This window comes from Protopterus annectens, chromosome 7.part0, assembly GCF_019279795.1.
Source record: "Protopterus annectens isolate FY-2018-M chromosome 7.part0, PAN1.0, whole genome shotgun sequence".
In the NCBI taxonomy this organism is placed as follows: Eukaryota; Metazoa; Chordata; order Ceratodontiformes; family Protopteridae; genus Protopterus; species Protopterus annectens.
Window position 1 is genome coordinate 1067456371 of NC_056739.1, and position 21238 is coordinate 1067477608.

The window sequence follows — 21238 nt, forward strand, 5'->3', positions numbered from 1 at the left end:
GAATGCTCCTGCAATGAAGGTAGGCTAGAAGAACTGCCTGGGCCTGTCACATGGAGAGATGGATGGGATCTGGTTAGAGGCAAAGTTGTGGTGGGTGCCCAGGTCATTCCACCTGTCTCTATGCACATGCACAGTACTACTGAGCTGCATTCAAGCAGGAATCTTTGCACACCTAGTTAACATTGTGAGTCTTTGGCCTTCCTATGTGTAATAGTAAGGCTTGGGAGGCTGACAAGCTTCTGATCAAACGATATGGCTGGTCCAAGCCAGTTTCTACAATGTAGGACAGACTATTTTGATGTGGAAGGGAAATTAATAACTGATTTCCATTTTGGAGGTATGGAGGAGGTCAATTACTGTTTTGCCATTGTTTTACTAAAGAGTTCAGATGACAGCAAACTATTAAGGTAAATCAGCTGCTTACAGGATGGGTAGACAGGGTTGGAAACATTGACTGCTATCTGGATTCGAATAGGAAGTGTATTTCAGCTGTCATCATGATGACAGGGGGCAGTTAGGCAGGAAAAGCTGATCATTGATATGTGGGGCAAGGAGAATGGTAGGGTATTCCAGTTATTGCAGAAACAGGTATAGTTGTTTCAGTATAGATCTAGCAGGGCAAGGGTCAAATGGTGGTATATGGTGGGTGACACGTTAATCCAATCACTGTCAGTGGTAGCTAAAGGTTGGGGTCTCTGATCCTAGAAGCCACACACAAAGGGTCTAAAACTGCTGTTGGTGATTGTGGACAAGGGCAGCTCACTTCCAGGTTGGGGAAGATCCAGTGATCAGTTTTAGGTTAAGTATAGGAATCTGTGGACACCGACTGTGGGAGATAATGGGCTTAAAACTCTGCAGGGGTGATGAGATGTTTGAAGTGGCTGCTGCATGTTGTTATATCACATGCAAGGATTGGAGGGCCTCTATGTGATATCAGGGTGGATAGTGTACAGTTACTGGTAGGAAGTGTGTGTGAGTGTTTAGGAATCATGCACAAGATTTCCTGCAACGGTAGCCATTTCCCATTTCAAAGAAACAAACAACTCTGTCTGCTGTGTATTACTGAAGGGTACCCTTGCAGTAGTTGTGAACATGTTAGAAAGAAGGACATAAGGATTTGTGGGGATCAAGCTTCTCTATGACATCACCCTAAGCCTGGTTCAAAGCATTTGTCATGGGGTTCATACTAAGTGTAAGCAACCTTTGCCAGCCACAGCCTTAGCCTTGCCCTAAAAAGAGAGAGACACCATACTTTGCCCCAACATTACTAACAGAAAATTATATGATCATAAGGGTTAACACATTTATGCAGAGACATAAAACAGGGAACAAATGTTATTTGCAGCAATGAACAATTCAAATAATTCTGAGCAAATTATTAGATTTAAACCAAAGGGTAAAAAGGTCACACAGTAAAACCACTTAAAAACTTCAAAAAAGACATAGTAAAGCAAAAGTCTACACTGTATAATGCCTTAATCTTCTTGAAGTGGACGGCCATGGTTTATATGTGTGTGTATGTATATATATATATATATATATATATATATATATATATATATATATATACACACACACACACACACACACACACACACACACACACACACACGCATACGCATGGTCTTTTAAGAACATATTTTAGCAACACAGCTGTGGAATGTCAATGACTTTTTATATTTTTTAAGTCTTTATGTTTCATTTAGGCCAACAAAGACAAACATCACTAACTGAAGACATGCCTCATTTCACTGTTTTTCCAAGCTTGACAATACAGCATAAATAAATTGTTTGGCTATATATAGTTAAGAAACATAGAGCTTAAAACAGGCCTAATTACCATAAACATTTACGTGACTGCAAAATATTTCAAATAATATCTAAACCAAAATGAAAAAGGCCATACAGGCAAACAATTTAGTAAAAATGTCAAGAAAGACCAAGCAAAGCTAGAGTTTTCACTGTGTAGTACCTTAAAACACCTGTAGTGGAGGCTCATGGGATATATGCAACTGACCCTTTAAGGGCATACCAGTGTTTCATCTACATGGCTTCTGAATGCTCAAGTCTTTCTTTTTTAAAGTCTTACTGGGTCTTTCTTGGAGTTTTTGTCTGTGTGACCTTTCTTTGGTTTGGAAGTTATATTTATTTTTAATAATTTGAACTTAATTTGTTGGTAGGGTAGAGCCCATTAAGGCTATGGAACACTTGCTCAGGCATTCACACATATGCACATGCCATTAACATCAAATTGTTGTGGGTTCTTTCCCAACACCAGACACTTGAATTTATATTCAAATACTGACTCTGCCATGATCCAAAGTCAAGTTCTACTTAAGAGGAGCTGCCCTTCAGATCATACATGCCATATCTGCCCAAGGTGTTAATAGTTCAGATGACTGTTAATGATGGTGTATCATTTATCAGAGGAAAAGCTGGGTAGTTTCTCCTTGTGTCTTGACCAACGTATCAGAGGAAAAGCTGGGTAGTTTCTCCTTGTGTCTTGACCAACTTATCAGAGGAAAAGCTAGGTAGTTTCTCCTTGTGTCTTGACCAACTTTCCCCCAAGCAGAACAAATACCACCTCAGATCTCCCTTGAGTAATGGTCATAGTCTCAGTCAATGCTGTCTACCAATTAATAAATAAAAATAAATAAATTACTAATTTGATACTTCATGTCATGTACACATATTGTGCTGCTGAGAGATAAAAAGGGGATGAAAATGCAATAGAAAAGCAATGTGGCTGGGACACTTACTTTGCTGACGACTGTTTAGCAGTCAACTGACCATATCATAGCTTGGGAGTTAAATATAATGTTTTGTGCTGTTCTGCAGTTATACAATGTTGCTACTACTAAGTTTATCAGAGCAATATTTAAAGTGTCCTTATTTTTGGGCCTTTGTCATCCTTTTATTTTTGGTTTTGTCCAGATTTTTGTGTTTACAGGTTTAGAGGGATGTTCGTCCCATTTGTACCCCCTTTCTGGTGTTTATGTCTTCGAGAGGATTACAATTGCTGTGTAAGTTGTGGAGGAGGCTGGCTAGATTCCACTTCCACAGAAACACCATGTTTTTGTATTTTTCAGTCATTTGCTGTCAGCAAATAAACTGTTTCACACATTGCTTGTTATGTGAGTTCTGTAATTTTATTTATTTATCCTTTGTTGAACAGGTTAGTCCCATTAGGCTAGTAGCCTTTTTTCAAGGGAGACCCGAGATGGTATTTATATTACTAGGGGAGATTTTGTAAAGGGCATCAGGAATCTTCCCCTTCTCTTTTCAATAGGAGCCATGCGACCTTTACATCCACCTGAACTACTATTAACTCAAGCAGATGAGACCTATGTTTAAAATCTCATCTGAAAGACAACACACTCAGGAATTTAGTAGTGCAGTACCTCATTATGCTGCACTGCAGTGTCAACAATCAATCTATCTGGTGTGGGAATAGAACCCACAGCCTTCTGCACCTAAAGCAAGTGTGTGACGTATTACACCACTGACACCAGTTCATTCCTCTTGAACCAATTTTAACACTAGAATATGGGAATTAGTTACTTTTTCCTAACAAAATCAATGCAGACTGCACTTTTGCAAGCCAGTCTACCATTTTAGTAAAAAAAAGACATCTAAAATAAACAAGCATAGGTAATTGTAAGTGGAAATGACAAACTTCAAAGCATGATTACATCAGATTTTTGATGCTTCCTCTGAGATTCATACCCTTATAGTGACCACACAATACACAATGATATCTTCAAGTGATGAATGTAATCCTGAAGCAGAACAGTTAAATACTCTTAACTTCATTACATGAATTAAATGTGAAGCAAACATTTCTTAATTTCAATGTACAGGTCATTAAAAAAATGATCAGAAAACAGAAAAAGCTAATAGTATAGATGTATAAAGGTATATGTGACTGATGAGTCAAGCAAAAATACTTTGATGTTTCTATTTCCACTTTTATACCTTCCTTTACTGCTATTTAGTCTGCACATTTTTGAATAGGCAAATACATTGCTGTTTGGCAGTCTTACCTGGTTTCCTGTATACCACATAAATATATAGGAAGAGCTCAATGCCGTAGGTAATCACGGCTGCCCACCAGTTGATAACAAACATGACGGCACAGCACAGAATTGCACCAAACAATGAGATCCACATGTTATAATATTTGAATGCAGGTCTCCATCCTAGAAATTCAAAATCACAGAATTCAGCATTTGGTACTACACATTATTTAAGCTCAGAAGTTAACAGGAAATCAGTTGTTCAATGAAATTTACAAAAGTGATGTGAAATACCATGTAAACATGCATTTAAACTGGAAACAGGCTTAAAGAGCAATGTAGAACTGAACTGCAATTTTATAAACTGATGATGTAGGCTACCTGGAACTCTTCCAATTAAAAAATACAGCCATGTAAGATTTTTCAAAAAGTTTTTCAATTTTCACAATCCTGGCAACAAGACACTTGTATTGTAAAACTGTGAAAGTCCCATTTATCAAAACAGCACTCAGTTGTACTCTGTACCATGTATCAGTTTTCAGTGTTAATGCTAGCTTTCACCAAACATAGTAGAGAGCCTTTATTAAACTGTGTCTGGGATTACTAAATTCTGTCTCACAAAAACAAAGTAAGCATTATTTCAGAACCTTGTACATACTAGCCAGCAAGGCTAGTGACTGAGAAAAAACAAAGACATAAAGTTTTCCACTGGCTTCTAAGAGGGCTCAGCAAAATGTTTTGGTTCTAAGTAAAATGCTCAAAAGAAAAATAACATTCTCACAAAAGTAATAAATTTATGAACTCCTGGCATATGGTCTGTTTCAGTCCTCACCCATGAAAATCTGAGCCCAAGTGTGCCGAACAGTCACAGCCCTTAAGGCTAAACAACACACCTGATACACTTGTAATAGGTGACTCTATCATCAGGCACACTGACGTCCCGCTCACCAGGCTGAACAAGGAGAAGGTCACGGTGAGCTGCCTGTCGGGCGCTAGGATCTGCCACATAACACAAGCACTCAGGTCACTCCAAGGTAAGTACAAATATGACTCAGTCATTGTCCATGCTGGTGTGAATGACCTGAGATGTACCTCCCTGGACTACATGAAAAGAGACATAGAGGAGCTCTCTGAGCATGTAGCCCAGGCCGGTATGACCCTGACCTTGAGTAGCATCTTACCCTCACCAAGAATGATGCCACAATATGAAGACAAGATGATCAATTTCAACAATTGGCTTAAGTACTGGTGTCATTCAAAGGGGATCCAATGCCTGTCAGCTTGGGATGATATGCTCGACAAGCCACGATGCTTCGCTAGGGACAGCTTGCACCTGTCACCCCTGGGCTTTCGGATATTGGCAAAGGCTCTTGCTACCCCCATAGTGCCTTTTTTAGGCAAGGCTCAAAAGACAAACCCACCTCCATAGGTATCACAAGGGATAAGAAACTAAGAGTAATGCTACTCAACGCCAGAAGTCTAAACCTCAAGATGCACGCACTCAAAACTCTCCTTAGCATGGAGAACATCGATATCTGTGCAGTAACAGAAACCTGGTTCAAGGCTCCGGAGAGCACCCCAGCACTACCAGGTTATACCTCATACCATGCTTTTCGCCCCAAAACTTGGACCGAACCACAAAAGAGGGGAGTATCAATATTCGTCAAAGATACCCACACCTCCAGGTTGGTGGCACAGCACGAAGCATCAGAGACTATCCATGTGCAACTAACTGTGGGTAAAACTGCCTTCCAGTTTATAGCCTGCTACAGACCACCCTCCCAAACACAGGAACCCCACTTGGCCTTCCTGAGAATACTGGAAAATATGAAGGTCTCTCCAAGCACCATTATATTGGGTGACTTCAACTACCCAAACATAGACTGGGAGCATTACTCTAGCTCCAACACCCTAGCCCAAAGGTTCCTAGAATTTATAAACTCAAATGGTATGGAACAACTTGTTACCACTCCCACAAGAGGGGAAAACATACTGGACCTGATCATCACCAACATGGGACACTATGCTCCAGACCAGAAGTGTATCCTTCACTGGTAAGATCAGACCATAAACTAATCTCACTGGATATTCACATCCCAACCCCACCCCCTGCCTAGAAAAACCACAGTGAAAAACTTCTCTAATGCAAATTTCACACGCCTCAAAACCGAGGCAAAATCCTTCAAAGCCCCCGGGCCTGTGGAAAATACGGCCCAGACCGCAGAATCCTTTATAAACGCATTCTATGAACACCTTCAGGAATGCATGAATCATGCAATCCCAAATAAAACCAAGACCCAATCCTCCAAAGGCAGACGTCCTGTCTGGTGGACCCCAGACATAAACAAACTATACAATAGAGGGAGGAAGCTACTACATGATAGAGCAAAATCCCAAAAAGGGAAGGCATCTCTGATCAGTATTAGCAAAAAACTACGGGCACTCATAAAATCGTCTAAGGCCAGCTTCGAGAGAAAAATTGCACAGGACACTAAGGATAATCACAAGGCTTTCTTTAGTTATGTTAGGAACCTGGGTGGGAATTCCCAGATATGCTCAGAATTAGTCCAAAATGACAAAAAATACACCGAGCCCACAGACATTGCCAACATCCTAGCTGACAGGTTTAGTGCAAACTTCTCCCCCCTTTCCCCACCAAAAGGGCAAATATCTATCCCAACAGAGTGCTGCTCCCCTGACATCTCAGATGCTCAGGTAAGAGCCGCCCTCTCCAAAGCAAAAAACACAGCATCAATGGGACCAGATGGTGTCCCAGGCTGCGTCCTACATGAACTCCAAGAAGAGCTAAACCCAAACATAAAACTACTGTTCAATCTTAGCCTTACTACAGGATATGTACCCAAAGAGTGGCGTACAGCAACAGTGGTCCCTCTCCACAAAGGTGGTGCCTCAACGGATCCTGGAACTACCGCCCCATAAGCCTGACTAGCTTGGTCTGCAAAGCTATGGAAAGGATCATCATGGACCTCATAAATAAAGATATTGGGGACCTACAGACACTGGATCCTACCCAGTTTGGCTTTGTTAAGGGCAGATCCTGCCTCTTAAACCTGGTTGATTTCTTTGAAACAGTCACCAAGGCCATTGACGAGGGGAAGGTGGTCCACACAGCCTACCTGGACCTCGCAAAAGCCTTCGATACAATACCTCACTCGGGCATTATAGATAAGCTCACCAGCTTAAATATAAACCCCTATGTCACTAGATGGGTTGCAAACTGGCTCAAGGACAGAACCCACATGGTTAGAATTGCTGGAGCCATGTCAGACTCCAAACCAGTTACAAGTGGCATCCCACAAGGCTCAGTCCTGGGACCTCTCTTGTTCGGTATATATTTCTTGGCGGTACAGGCCAACACGGAAGGACTGTGGCTGACCAAGTTCGCAGATGACTGCAAACTGGGCGCCATAATCAACTCTCCAGCCGACACAAGCATCCTCCAAAAGGGCCTCATAGAAACAGACAACTGGTGCCAGAGCCATGGCCTCAAGCTAAACGCCAAAAAGTGTATAGTCATCCCCTTTGGCAAAAACAAAGTGCCCACAAATTACCACATAGGTGGTAATCCATTAACTACAGAAGAAGTCATTAGGGACGTGGGGACCCAAGTTGATAGCAATCTCTCATTTGACAACCACGTGGCCAAAGTGGTTAGAAAAACATTTTATATAGCCCACCTAATCATGAATGGATTCACATCTAGATCAGGGGAGGTCATCGTACCTCTTTACTCATCCCTCATCAGGCCCATAATTGAGTACAATGCCCCTTTTGGGATGTACCTTACCAGACACCTGCAGCAACTGGAAAGACCCCAAAAGTACCTCACCAAGAGGATCAAAGGGCTCAAACAGATGCCATATGCTGCCCGGTTAAAGAAACTCCAGCTCTACTCAGTGGCATACCGCCTGCTCAGAGGCGATCTGTGCCTGATGTATAAAGCCATGTCTAACCCGGAATTAATGGACATGCTGCACCTCAGAAAATCCAAATCCCATCGAGCTACACGCTCGAGAGACTTGAACCTCAGCACTGAAATAAATAGGACATGCTGGAGGGACAGATTCATAACCCAGAGGCTCCCTTCACTCTGGAATAAAATCCCAGTCCAAGTTAGGCAGAGTCCCACATTGACTCTCTTCAAGAGGAATCTTGATGAGTGGATGGGAGATCATAGGTTTACCCCGGCTATCACTTCTGTGTCACTGTTAGACAGAGGCACAGTATACTAACCTCAAAAAAAGGCATAGCAAAATTAATTTAAAATGGGTGGCGAAAGCCAAACACACTCTGGCTAGGCTTATAAATGCCCTAGGGCAGATAGCCTAGTATGAACCTATGAACCAAGTAGAAATTTTGTATAACTAATATACATAGAGCATATCTCAGTGCAGAAATTATCCCTTCCACCATACAGTACTATATGTAGGACTTAACTGCCACTTGTAAAAGAAAATTTCATTTACTTGCAATATTATGAGCATGTAACAAATAAATATGAAATCAAAACATTGATTCATAAACCAGGATAAACCAACAGATTTCTAAAGCAACTGAACATTAGCAAATGACAACTTTTATGTGTGTGTGTGTGTGTGTGTGTGTGTGTGTGTGTGTGTGTGTGTGTGTGTGTGTGTGTGTGTGTGTGTGTGTGCCCTTTCAGACCTTCCCATCAACCTCAATAACCACAAAAAATCCACCTGAGTTTTACCTCAGGCCACATCCACAGTTAGCCACAATTGGGCTGTCAAACTCCACGAGTGTTAGAGCTTCAGATAAAGCCCCTGCTTTACCCCATACTGAACCCATGACCGTGGAACTTACTTGCCTTTTCTGAGTAATCTCTTGTTTATACAATACAGCATATACAATTGCTACCTCATTATTTAAATAAACAGCTGATTGCCTAACTGAATGGCTGTGATAACTCCTACAAGCATATATCCCTTTACCCATTTTTAAAGGCACACTGTACTTTTCCATACACAGCACAATGTTAAATGTATATTATATCTTTTCCCATACGCAAGATGTTGCATCAGTCCCATCCTAGGGCAAAACCCTGGCCTTGATACCTCATCAGCAGTTTTACTGGCTGAGGCAGCCCTGTGGTAACTGTGTTGAAATGGTAGGAATATAGCGCCAAGAGGGCACAATTTTGGGATGCCCTCTTATTGGGTGTCCTATTGAAATATCAGCAGTTGTTATCCTGAGTGCTGACAGACGAAAAGAAAAGATCGAAAATTCAGAATAAGAGCAAATCTTTAACATCGCTTTTCTCCTTTAAATTTATTTTTTTCAGGGAGGCTGCCCCTTGCACCCCCCCCACACACACACCCCTGAACTTATATATGCCAACTATGAGATCACCATACCTCTGAGAAAAGCGGATATTCTAGGAAATGGCCATCTCAGTCTTAGTACATTAAGTCCATTTTTTCAGCAATTAAGTCTCCATTTTTTGGGACTCAGTCTAGTGGGTCCTGATGTTTCAAATGGGTTCCCTCACATTGCTAGTTTAGGCATTGTAACAGCGCATGATCCATTACCAGGTTGAGGTGCCGACTTAAGAACAGTGCCCCTCAGCTGAACGTGCTAGTCCTCATATAGCTGTCATGGTAATTTGAATTTGAAACCCCTGGTATACAGTGTAAATTGTTTAATAATGTTAGGGCTCACTACACTGGTACAGACCAAAATATTATTTTTAGCTCACTGAATGCTCCGTGTGCATCATGAACCATTGTACCTTAACAAGGATAGCTCCTTTTGTGAAATCTGTCAGGCATTTGTTGCAAAATCAGATACAAATTTTCTGTTGTTCCTAGGTATTCCAAGAAAAGCCTTCGTCTCAGTGGTGGCTGGTGACTTCAAATCAAAGGGGGGCTGCAAGAGACAGCTGAATGGGTGGGGTCAATGGGAAGGGGTGCGACCAACTAGAAAGGGGAGGAGCTATGTTCAAAACCACAAAAACTAAAACTTTAATTAAATACGCTGCCCTGGGTGCCAAACCATCATTATGAGAGTCCAATCAAGACAAAAATAAGTGTAGAAGAATAAAAATATTTCAATGCATTGGCTGCATGACAGCTTACTTAATATCTAGATGGAAACAAAAGGTTGTGAGGCATGAAAAAATAAATTACTTTTTAAATACATTACTGGAATGCCAGTCAAAATCAAGTATAAGAAAAACAAGCAGCACTCAACTCAAACCACTTCTCCTTGCACTGCAGTTCTAATTATAAATTATATTCAGCTTTATTAAAGTACCAAGTAACATGCTGGAAGTAGAAATCTCTGTGATGCCCCCACTTGTAAAAATGTTTCTTATCCAAAAAAGACCTGCTGCCTGACAACTATCTACTTGTTTCATGATCAAAGTAAAAAATGAAAAGCAAACAAGAAACAAGCTCAAGATACATTGCTTAAAGGATTACTGTACAGGTTATGGACCACACATGATTGGCATTCTGTTTAGTTTACGAGTAAAGCCTGTAGAGATGACTGGAAGTCTCCAACAAGTGTAATGAGCTTTTTAAAATAATGTAATCCTGTCCTTCAATACCCAAGGCTTATACATTATCTAGTTAAGTATTCTCTGCATGGCCACAACAGAAAGGCTTTCAATGTTGGCAATTCTTTAACAGTATGCTTATTAAAGCTTACTTGCATCTTATGATCTCAGACAAGCTTATTTTATGGTCATTAAAGCATTGCTACTTAAACACAGAGCAACAGGCACTTTGAGTAATAAGCATAAATCAACAGTACAAAAATATGACAGAAACCAGACCATTCTGCAAAATCAAGGACAGATGAAAAGCCACTGTAGTACTTGTGTCTACCCTGGATGGGGAAGGGGGCACTCTGCACATGTTACACTGCATAACTACTCCTTGCCTTGCTTGGACACATCCAGAGTCACTACATGGGGGAGTGGGGTGCAACAAGTATGTCACAATTTGAAATGTCTCTGGCTGACTGTGATGGCCCTGACACATTTGTCCTACCTCTCAACCTCAGAGCAAGAAATCTGAACAAAGCCATACATAGAAGTGGGACAAAGGCCCAAAAATAATGACATTTTTTAAATATTGCTCTTATAAACCTAGAAAGATAATAGAATAGGTCTTGCATTAGTATGAATTTTCTGAAGGGTATGAAATCTGAAACTCAAAATGTCTGTCATTATTTTCTAACTTCAGTCTTTAATGATTTGTCACTAATTTTCCAAAAAAAAACACAATTTTATGAAAAATGGACCAAAAATGTGATGCAAAAATATAAAATAGCCACACAATACAGCTGGGAACCTGTCAAAGAAGGGACACTTTAATATTAGTACTGCTAACTTGAGCAGCTGACAAAATAAAAGAATCTACATGCATTTCAAGTAATCTATAACTTTGATTATTACTGTTATTTCTTAATTGTAAACCCTCCATGTTTTCTTCCAACATTGCGATTTTGCGGAGGGATTATTAGGGAGAAGAGCAACATTTTGAGCCAAAATCAGGGACAGTTGAGAGGCTGGCTATGCCTAATTCTATAAAGCAATTTATTTGCATGTACCTCTCAAACTGTTAATGCAATAAATCTGGACGGGTCTATATTATATCCTCGAACGCTTAAAAAAGCGAATGCTGATTGATCGAACTTATTTTCACGAAACTGCAAAATATCGAAGCAGCAGAAACTCAAATTTTTTCCTAGGGAAAGAATTCAATTGTCCGTTTCTGTTGCTTCAGTATTTTCAGTGTTATGGTGGAAAGTTACCGGTTGGATTCAGGTAAATGTGCGATTGTGTGGATGTGAGTGTTAGGGTGATTTAGGTGAGTTAGGTTTAGGGCTCGGGTTAGGTGTGTGTGCAATTGAGTGGACATGAGGGTTAGGGCGGATTTAAGTGAGTTAGGGTTAGGGAGTGGGTGAGGTGAGTGTGCGATAGTGACGGACCTTAGGGTTAGGGTTTGGGTTAAGGTAAGTGGGTAGTTAGTGGTGTGTGCATAGTTTAATGTAGGGTTAGGTATCAGATTTTAGGTGTATGTGTGTGGATTTCTGTTTGTTTGGTGTGCTTGTGTTGTGTGTATGTTTTTTGGATCAGCGATTTTTTTCCCTGGGGAAAAAAATGCTGATCTGACAGTTCGAGATTGTAAGCTTTCGCTTAAATTAGGTCGATCAAACAGTGTTGGCTTTTTTAAGCGTTCGATGATATAATATGGACCCATCTGGACAAGGCCAAATATATTGGGGGAACATATAAACAGTACTAAAAATTGCTCTTGTATAAACTGAGACAGTTGATAGAATAACAGGTCTTACTTTAGCATGCATTTTTCTGAAGGTTATGAAGTCTGAAACTCAGTGTATCATTATTTAGTGACTTAATTCCTAAATGATTTGCCAGAAAACTACAAATTTTATGAGGAACAAACCAAAAATAAGAAGCAGAAATCTATTCATTCTTTGAAAATCTGGACAGTTGGGAGGTATAGTTCAGCTGAGCCTCTGAGTTTGCTGCCCTTCCCCCTCACAAAATCATTGTCGAATGGAGCCTCTGCAGCCATTCCAATGATCCATTACTTGGCTATTTCACTCCATTTACCATAAACACTAATGTGCATACTGCTTTACTTCTATGATGATTTGGACTTCATTTGAAAGTTTATTTTGCATTTTACAGCACAAACACTAAGACATCTGCTAAACAAAGCAATGCAGTCTCACAATGAAAACAGACTTAGCATTAAAACTTATCTGCCCTTGAAACTCACATCCATTGAAACAGCATTGAAACCCACATTCAAAGAAAATACATTTTGCCAGTGGCAGATAAAGATTAATTTTGGGCTGTTTTCAAATCATAGGCCCCTTGCATATGAAACATACATGTGCTCTTTGATATACCTTCCTGATTGTACTAAATTATATTCCTTGTACAATACAGTACAGTTGTTAGAGGGCGTTTTAAATTTGTTTTGAACATTTTTCCAGTAAGCAATGAAACAAAATGCATGCACCCATAATGAAAAAACTGCCAAGTTCAGAACATTTCCATCATAAAAGTCTGCTCAGACTTCTACAGTCCACCATTATCAGTAAATATGCAGAATTCTACAGTCCACCATTATCAGTAAATATGCACAATTCTACAGTCCACCATTATCAGCAAATATGCACAATTCTACAGTCCATTATCAGTAAATATGCATAATCTCTGAAGTAAAAGTCATCTAAATAATTCCACATTTAAGAAATTTGTAACTAATGAAGAGGTTGCTGTTAGCAAACACCTTTATATTTCACGGTTTTATCGAAAAATAGTGTCTGTTACCCCTGAGGAATAAATTGCCTGTATTACATTAAAAAAATGATAAGGTAGTAATATTGCAAGAGGAAATGGATGGCAAACTGATAACATGCTCATAGTTAGTATCTTCACCAAGGAGGACATTCTCAGTACGGCAGCATCCACCCCTTGTGGGAGTAGAACCCACAGCCTTCTGCATCACCAGCAAGTACACAACCTGTTGTGCTATTAACAATGCAAGCCAACTCACCAAAAGCAGCACTAAACTTCTCTTCCCCTGCAGCTCTCAGCTCCTTGTAAAATCTACTTAATACTCAACTGCATCTCAACTTCACAGCACAAGAAATCTGGAAAAAGCCAACATTTATTGGGGGGGGTCAAAAGCCCAAAAACCAGGGACACATTAAACATTGCTTGTATAATAGCAATCAAGCAGACAGCTGACAAATAATGAAAAAGAAGGATTTATTGATGAGCGCTTTTGGCTGCGTAGTGCCAGCCTTCATCAGACAAATTCAATTACATAATACAGCTTTTATAAGATGTACTTAAATAAGCAATTAATCAATTATGATATAAAAACCCACCAAAAAAGCCAAAAGTACTACCTATCATACGTAAATTTTTAAACCTGTACACACCAAATTTTACAAAATAATTTAATTAATTACATAATAACATATGCTCATTATAAAAATATATACTATGTCTATATTAATGTACTGTTATAATAATATATATATGTGGAATATAAAAATAAAATTAAAAATATATAAAAATGATTATTATATAAAATTCATCAAAACCATTATCTATGTATAGCCTTTAATTTTAAAATACTTGTGATAGAAATGGAATCGTTAAGACCAGGAATTTGGGTGGCATTTAAGTACACTTGCCACCACTATTCCTTAGACTCTAAAATGATTTTCCAAGGGCCTTTTCTAGGTGATGGTACAATTTGTTCTAATATAATAAATTTAAATTTATGCTCAGGGTGTAGAACTATATGCCTGTATAAAGCATTTTTATGTGATTGCCTACTAATATCATAATTATGCTCATAAATCCGTTGCTTTAATTTACGTTCAGTTTTCCCTATATAATATGCTGAACAATATGAGCAAATTGCAGCATATACTATCCCCGAGGTATTACAATTGTATCTACCTTTTATTTTAATCAGAATACCATTAATAACTATTTCATCAATTTCCAAAATATCTGAACAATAACTGCACATTATTTATCCCACTGGATACTCTATTACACCAATCCTTTAAATTTTTGTCTCTCTTATGTACAATAGTTGGTTGTGCACCCAATAATGTCACTAAATCTGGATCCCTCTTAATAATGTTCCAATTTTTCATGACCAGATTTTTAATATGTTCAGAATCTTGTGTAAAAGTAGTGATAAAAGCTACACTACTACTATTAATATTGTTTGTATTACTCTCGTTGATATTCAAATCATATTCATTCAATAATGGTACCTGTGGTTCTATACCCTGCTGTTCAAACTGTTGCATATTAAGGCTATTACGATCCCTTAATAATGGTATATAAAAACCTTTTTTCCATTTGTTCAAGACTTCATTAAATATAACCTCAATGAATTATTTAGGATATCCCCTATTTGAAAACATATTCATAATAAAGGTACATTCCTCAACAAATTCTTCAAATTGTGAAACCATACTAGCTGCCCGTACCAGCTGTCCTTTTATGACTGCTTTTTTGACATACTGTGGATGGTTGCTACTAAAATGTAAACATTTATTTGAATATGTTTTTTTACGAAAAATGTTGGCTTTGAATTGATTGTGTATTGTGTCTTTTGAAAGCAAAAATGTCCAAATATGAAATGGTATCTATTCCTATTTGATAAGTGAAGTTCAAAAACTCAGTGGTAGCATTAATATATGAAATAAACTGATCAATCTGTTCCAATGGCCCATTCCAAATGAAAAACAGGTCGTCCAAAAACCGACTATATAAATTAATATACTGCATAAATTCCGATTGAAATATAAATGTATGCTCCCAAATTGCCATGATTACATTGGCATACAAAGTGCCTATGGGAGAGCCCATTGCAACTCCCTTGATTTGCTTAAAGTAATGCCCATCATGATAAATATAATTATTTGTTAAAACCAACTCAAGTAAATCTATTAATGCATTCAATTCATCTTGAGGCGTTGGAATGATGTTAACAAACAAATCAGCAAACCAACTTAATCCTAGCTGCTGTGGTATGCAGGTAAACAAATCCTTTACATCGACAGTAATAAAAACAATCTGTTGCACATTTGTAATATTTAAATTATTTATCTTTGTGAGAAAATCCCAGGAATCACGACAGATGTAATTTAAACTTTTTAACTTGTCTTTCAACCTCATATCTACATATTTGGCTATGAAGTATGTCTTTGATCCACTAGCATCTACTATTGGGCGTAATGGGGGATCCTGTAGATCCTTATGCAATTTTGGTGTGCCAAATATGATGAGTATCCTGGGATTTTTCACTTGCATATATTTATAAGCTTCATAGTTTCATAGTTTCATAGTAGTGTACTAGGCTATCTGCCCTGGGGCATTTACAAGCCTAGCCAACAGTGATGTGGCTTACGCCACCCCATATTATATAGTTGCGCCTCTCTAGTAGTGACACATGTGGGACCCCATTATTTAGTAAACTATACCTCTGTCTAGTAGTGACACTGAGGTGACTCCCGGGGTAAACTTACGATTTCCCATCCATGCATCGAGATTTTTCTTGAACAGTGCCAATGAAGGACTCTGTCTCACATGAACTGGGATTTTGTTCCAGAGTACGGGTAACCTCTGTGTTATGAATCTATCCCTCCAGCATGTCTTATTCATATTTGTGCAGAGGTTGAAATCTTTAGCTCGCGTGGTTCTGGTGGATTTGGATTTTTTGAGATGGAGCATGTCCATCAGTTCTTGGTTGGACATGGCCCTATATGTTAGGCACAAATCACCTCTGAGCAGGCGGTATGCTACTGAATAGAGCTGGAGTTTCTTTAATCTAGCTGGATAAGGCACATGTTTGAGACCCATGATCCTCTTGGTGAGGTACTTCTGGGGTCTTTCCAGTTGTTGCATGTGCCGGGTGAGATACATCCCAAATGGAGCATTATATTCAATCATGGGCCTGACAAGGGAGGAATATAGAGGTGCAATGACCTCCTTTGATCTGGATGACAATCCCTTCATGATGAGATGGGCAAGGTAGAATGTCTTTCTGACCACTTTGGCAACATGGTTGTCAAAGGAGAGATCACTATCGACTTGAGTCCCCAGGTCTCTGATTACTTCTTCCGTACTCAGTGGGTTATTGTCTATGTGATAATTTGTGGGTACTTTGTTTTTCCCAAAGGGGATGACTATACATTTTTTGGCGTTAAGTTTGAGGCCATGATTCTGGCACCAGTTGTCTGTTTCAGTGAGACCTTTCTGTAGGATGTGTGTGTCAGCAGGTGAATCAACTATGGCACCCAGTTTGCAGTCATCTGCAAACTTTGTCAGCCATAATCCTCCCATATTTGCTTTCACATCTGAGAAGTAAATGCCGAATAAGAGTGGTCCCAAGACTGAGCCCTGTGGGACACCACTCGTGACTGGTTTTGAGTCTGACATGGCTCCAGCAATTTTGACCTTATGGGTTCTGTTTTTTAGCCAGTTTGCTACCCATCTTGTGACATATGGATTTACATTTAGGCTGCTGAGCTTGTCTATGATGCCAGAGTGTGGTATCATGTCAAAGGCTTTAGCCAAGTCCAAGTAGGCAGTGTGGACAGCCTTGCCCTCATCGATGGCACTAGTGACTGTCTCGAAGAAGTCAACCAGGTTTAAGAGGCAGGATCTGCCTTTTACAAAACCGAACTGGGTGGGATCAAGGGTCTGCAGATCCCCAATGTCGCCATTTATGAGTTCCATGATGATTCTTTCCATAGCCTTGCAGACCAGGCTGGTCAGACTTATGGGGCGGTAGTTATCAGGGTCAGTAGAATTTCCCCCTTTGTGGAGTGGGACCACTGTTGCTGTGCCAGTGTTCAGGTACATATCCTGTAGTGAGGCTAAGATTGAATAGCGTTCTTAGGTGCGGGTTTAGTTCATCTTGAAGTTCACGTAACACGCAACCGGGATACCATCGGGTCCCATAGATGCTGTGTTTTTTGCTTTGTTGAGTGCTGATTTCACCTGTATGTCTGAGATGACAGGTAGGTTACATTCAGCAGGGATAATTACTTCATCTTTAGGGGTGAGGGAGGGAGAAATTTGCACTGAACCTATCTGCCAGAATATTGGCAATGTCGGTAGGGTCAGTGAATTTTTGTCGTTGTGTACCAACTCAGAGCATATCTGAGAATTTCCTCCCAAGGTTCTGACATAATTGAAGAAGGCCTTGTGATTGTCTTTGGTATCCTTGGCAATCTTTCTCTCAAAGTTGGCTTTAGATGTTTTTATGAGAGAACGTAGTTTTTTACTTGTGCTGATCAGGGAAGCCTTTCCCTTGTGGGATTTGGCTTTGTCCTGCAGTAGCTTCCTTCTTTTGTTGTACAGTTTGTTTATAGCCGGGGTCCACCAAACCGGCGTTTTCCCTTGGTGGAGAGGGTCTTGGTTTTAGTTGGGATTGCTTGATCCATGCATTCTTGGAGATGTCCGTAGAAGGCTTTTGTGTAGGATTCAGCATTTTGGGATGTCGTTTCCATTAACCCAGTAGGCTTAAAGGATATCATTTCTGACTTAAGGAGCGTAAAGTCAGCTTTTGAAAAATTTTTCACTGTAGTCTTTTGTTCTGGGGGTGGGGGTGGGATATGTACATCCAACGTGATCAGTTTATGGTCAGATCTTACTAGTGAGGGGTTTATATCCGGTGCGGAGCATTTGGACCCCATGTTTGTGATAATCAGGTCAAGTATATTATCTCTCCTCGTAGGAGAAGTGACCAGTTGCTCCATAGCATTTGAGTTAATGAATTCTAGGAATCTTTGGGCTAGGGTGTTAGGGCTAGAATAGTGGGCCCAGTCTATGTTGGGGTAGTTGAAGTCACCCAATATGATGGTGTTTGGTGTGACATTCATATCCTCCAGTGTTTTCAGGAATGCTTGATGGGATTCCTGGGATTGGGAGGGTGTTCTATAACATGCGACCAGTTGTATGGCAGTTTTGCCTATGGTGAGTAAAACTTGTATGGTTTCTGATGCTTCATGGGTAGCCACCAATCGAGAGGTGTAGGTGTCCTTTATGAAAATGGACACTCCCCCTCCCTTTGTGGTTCGGCCTGGAACTTGAAGCTGAAAAGCATGATATGAGGTATAGCCTGGTAGCGCTGGAGTGCTCTCAGGAGCCTTGAACCAGGTTTCAGTTACTGCACAGACATCGATGTTCTCCATACTGAGAAGTGCTTCGAGTGCCTGCATCTTGAGATTTAGACTTCTGGCGTTGAGCAGCATTACCCTTAATGTCCCTGCCATAACATATCATCCAATAGATAATCAATTCTACCATAAGAAATGTTTATTTCATTTACTGAAGCCTCAATATATGCGTCATCATATAATATATTCATTAACTGCTGGTTGTAGTCTATGGCATCCATCATAACCAGCCCACCCCCTTTATCAGGTTGCATGATACGTACCTCTCCTTTCATTTTTATTTTATTTAAAACCCCTTGTTGAGCTTTAGTGAAATTACTATGAGCTCCATTAATATGCTGTTGTGACTGATATCTAAAATCAAGCTCACAAGCTTCCTCAAACAACCTGATTTTTGGGTGGAGAGCAGGGATGAACAAACTCGGTACATGCAAAGGATTGTTTATAATGTCAGATGCTTGTTGAAATGCTGTTTTTAAATTCATTTTCCTCGTAAAAAGTTTCAGTTCAGTAATTAAGTCTGTAATTCTTGCCCTTCTCCTTGGTACAAATGTTAAACCTTTACTAAAAATGTCCGCATGTACAGTAGTAAGGGCTACCTGACTATAATTATAAATATGATAGTCACCTGTGGTATTAGAAATTAATTGATATTTGTTGCCCTTAGTTGAGCATCCATCCAAACTTACTATCTCTAGTTGTAATTGCTCTTCGAGGTCGTCCTCTGCCTCCTCCAGGTACGCGTATTGCTGACCCTCGGCTTGTATATTCCCTTGTTTCGAAGACGCTCTGAACGATGGAGAGTGCCATATTCTAAAGGGGAATTATGCTGATTGTTGGCGTTTTCCTGATATTGCACTTGTGTGCCATTATTTTCCACCGAAATAGAAGAAATGTCTTTTACGTCATTACGCCATTGCCCTCGCGCTGGTTTAGGGTAGGCTTGTCCTTTGGAATAATCCATTCTGTCCCTTTCCAATTTATGGGTTTTCCTTTCACTCACGATCTTACTGCGATTATCTATGTCATTAAATACTTCCAGATATTGGCTTTGGCAAGCATTAAATGCTGTTTGTTGCTTTATTTTAAGATCTAATGCTTGGATTTTGATGTTTAAGTCATCCATTTGTAATGCATTATGTTTAATTAACACTTGCAAAAACTCACACCCCTGCCGATCGAACAATTGTAACAATTCTTTATGTAAAGCAGTGTTTTCTCTAAGCCCAGTTGGATATTTCCAGTACCTTAGCCCTTTCGGCACTTGCTGCCTTTTAACACATTCATTAAAATAATTGTTTTCATGCAACAACTTACGATACTGCCATGCCGTGTCATGAAATTCATCCAACATTGTTTGAAAATCTGTAGTATGATCATTTTTCACTGCTACACTGTGCTCTGATTGATTTAACCAATGCTGGAGTTGCATGCCATTATCTGGAGTGTCATTGTTAAATACATTGTCCCGATCTTGTGGATGCAGCTGACCTGGTGGTATGCTGTCCATACTATTAGTAGTGTCCAGTCTATTATTCCTAAAATCCGGTGATCTGGCAATATTATTACCAGACAGTTGTTGAATTAATTGCGTGAGACTCAACACTGATTCCTGTAAAGCATTAAATTCAGTTCTCGTGACCATCATGTCCGCATCTTGCGTGCTACCAGAAGCCATACTATAACTAAACCAAAACCAACAAAAACTTGATAAAAATATATCCAGAAGCACAAGAGCAATCAAGCGGACAGCCGGCAAATAATGAAAAAGAAGGATTTATTGATAAGCACTTTCGGCTGCGTAGTGCCAGCCTTCATCAGACAAATTCAAATTACAAAATACAGCTTTTATAAGATGTACTTAAATAAGCAATTAATCAATTATGATATAAAAACCCGGCAAAAAAGCCAAAAGTACTACCTATCATATGTAAATTTTTAAACCTGTACACACCAAATTTTACAAAATAATTTAATTAATTACATAATAACATATGCTCATTATAAAAATATATACTATGCCTATATTAATGTACTGTTATAATAATATATATGTGTGGAATATAAAAATAAAATTAAAAATATATAAAAATGATTATTATATAAAATTCATCAAAACCATTATCTATTTATAGCCTTTAATTTTAAAATACTAGTGATAGAAATGGAATCGTTAAGACCAGGAATTTGGGTGGCATTTAAGTACACTTGCCACCAATATTCCTTAGACTCTAAAATGATTTTCCAAGGGCCTTTTCTAGGTGATGGTACAATTTGGACATTTTTAGTAAAGGTTTAACATTTGTACCAAGGAGAAGGGCAAGAATTACAGACTTAATTACTGAACTGAAACTTTTTACGAGGAAAATAAATTTAAAACAGCATTTCAACAAGCATCTGACATTATAAACAATCCTTTGCATGTACCGAGTTTGTTCAACCCTCCTCTCCACCCAAAAATCAGGTTGTTTGAGGAA

The 21238-nt window shown here is 39.3% G+C and overlaps 1 protein-coding gene across 1 annotated transcript in view; it reads right to left on the reverse strand.

Annotated features, from left to right (window-relative positions):
- SLC12A1 (solute carrier family 12 member 1) overlaps positions 1-21238 on the reverse strand; it is a 423573-nt gene that overhangs the window by 181579 nt on the left and 220756 nt on the right. Inside the window, exon 14 of the mRNA XM_044077625.1 lies at positions 4044-4199. Coding sequence (XP_043933560.1) covers positions 4044-4199 — 156 coding nt within the window. The remainder of the gene's footprint in view (positions 1-4043; positions 4200-21238) is intronic.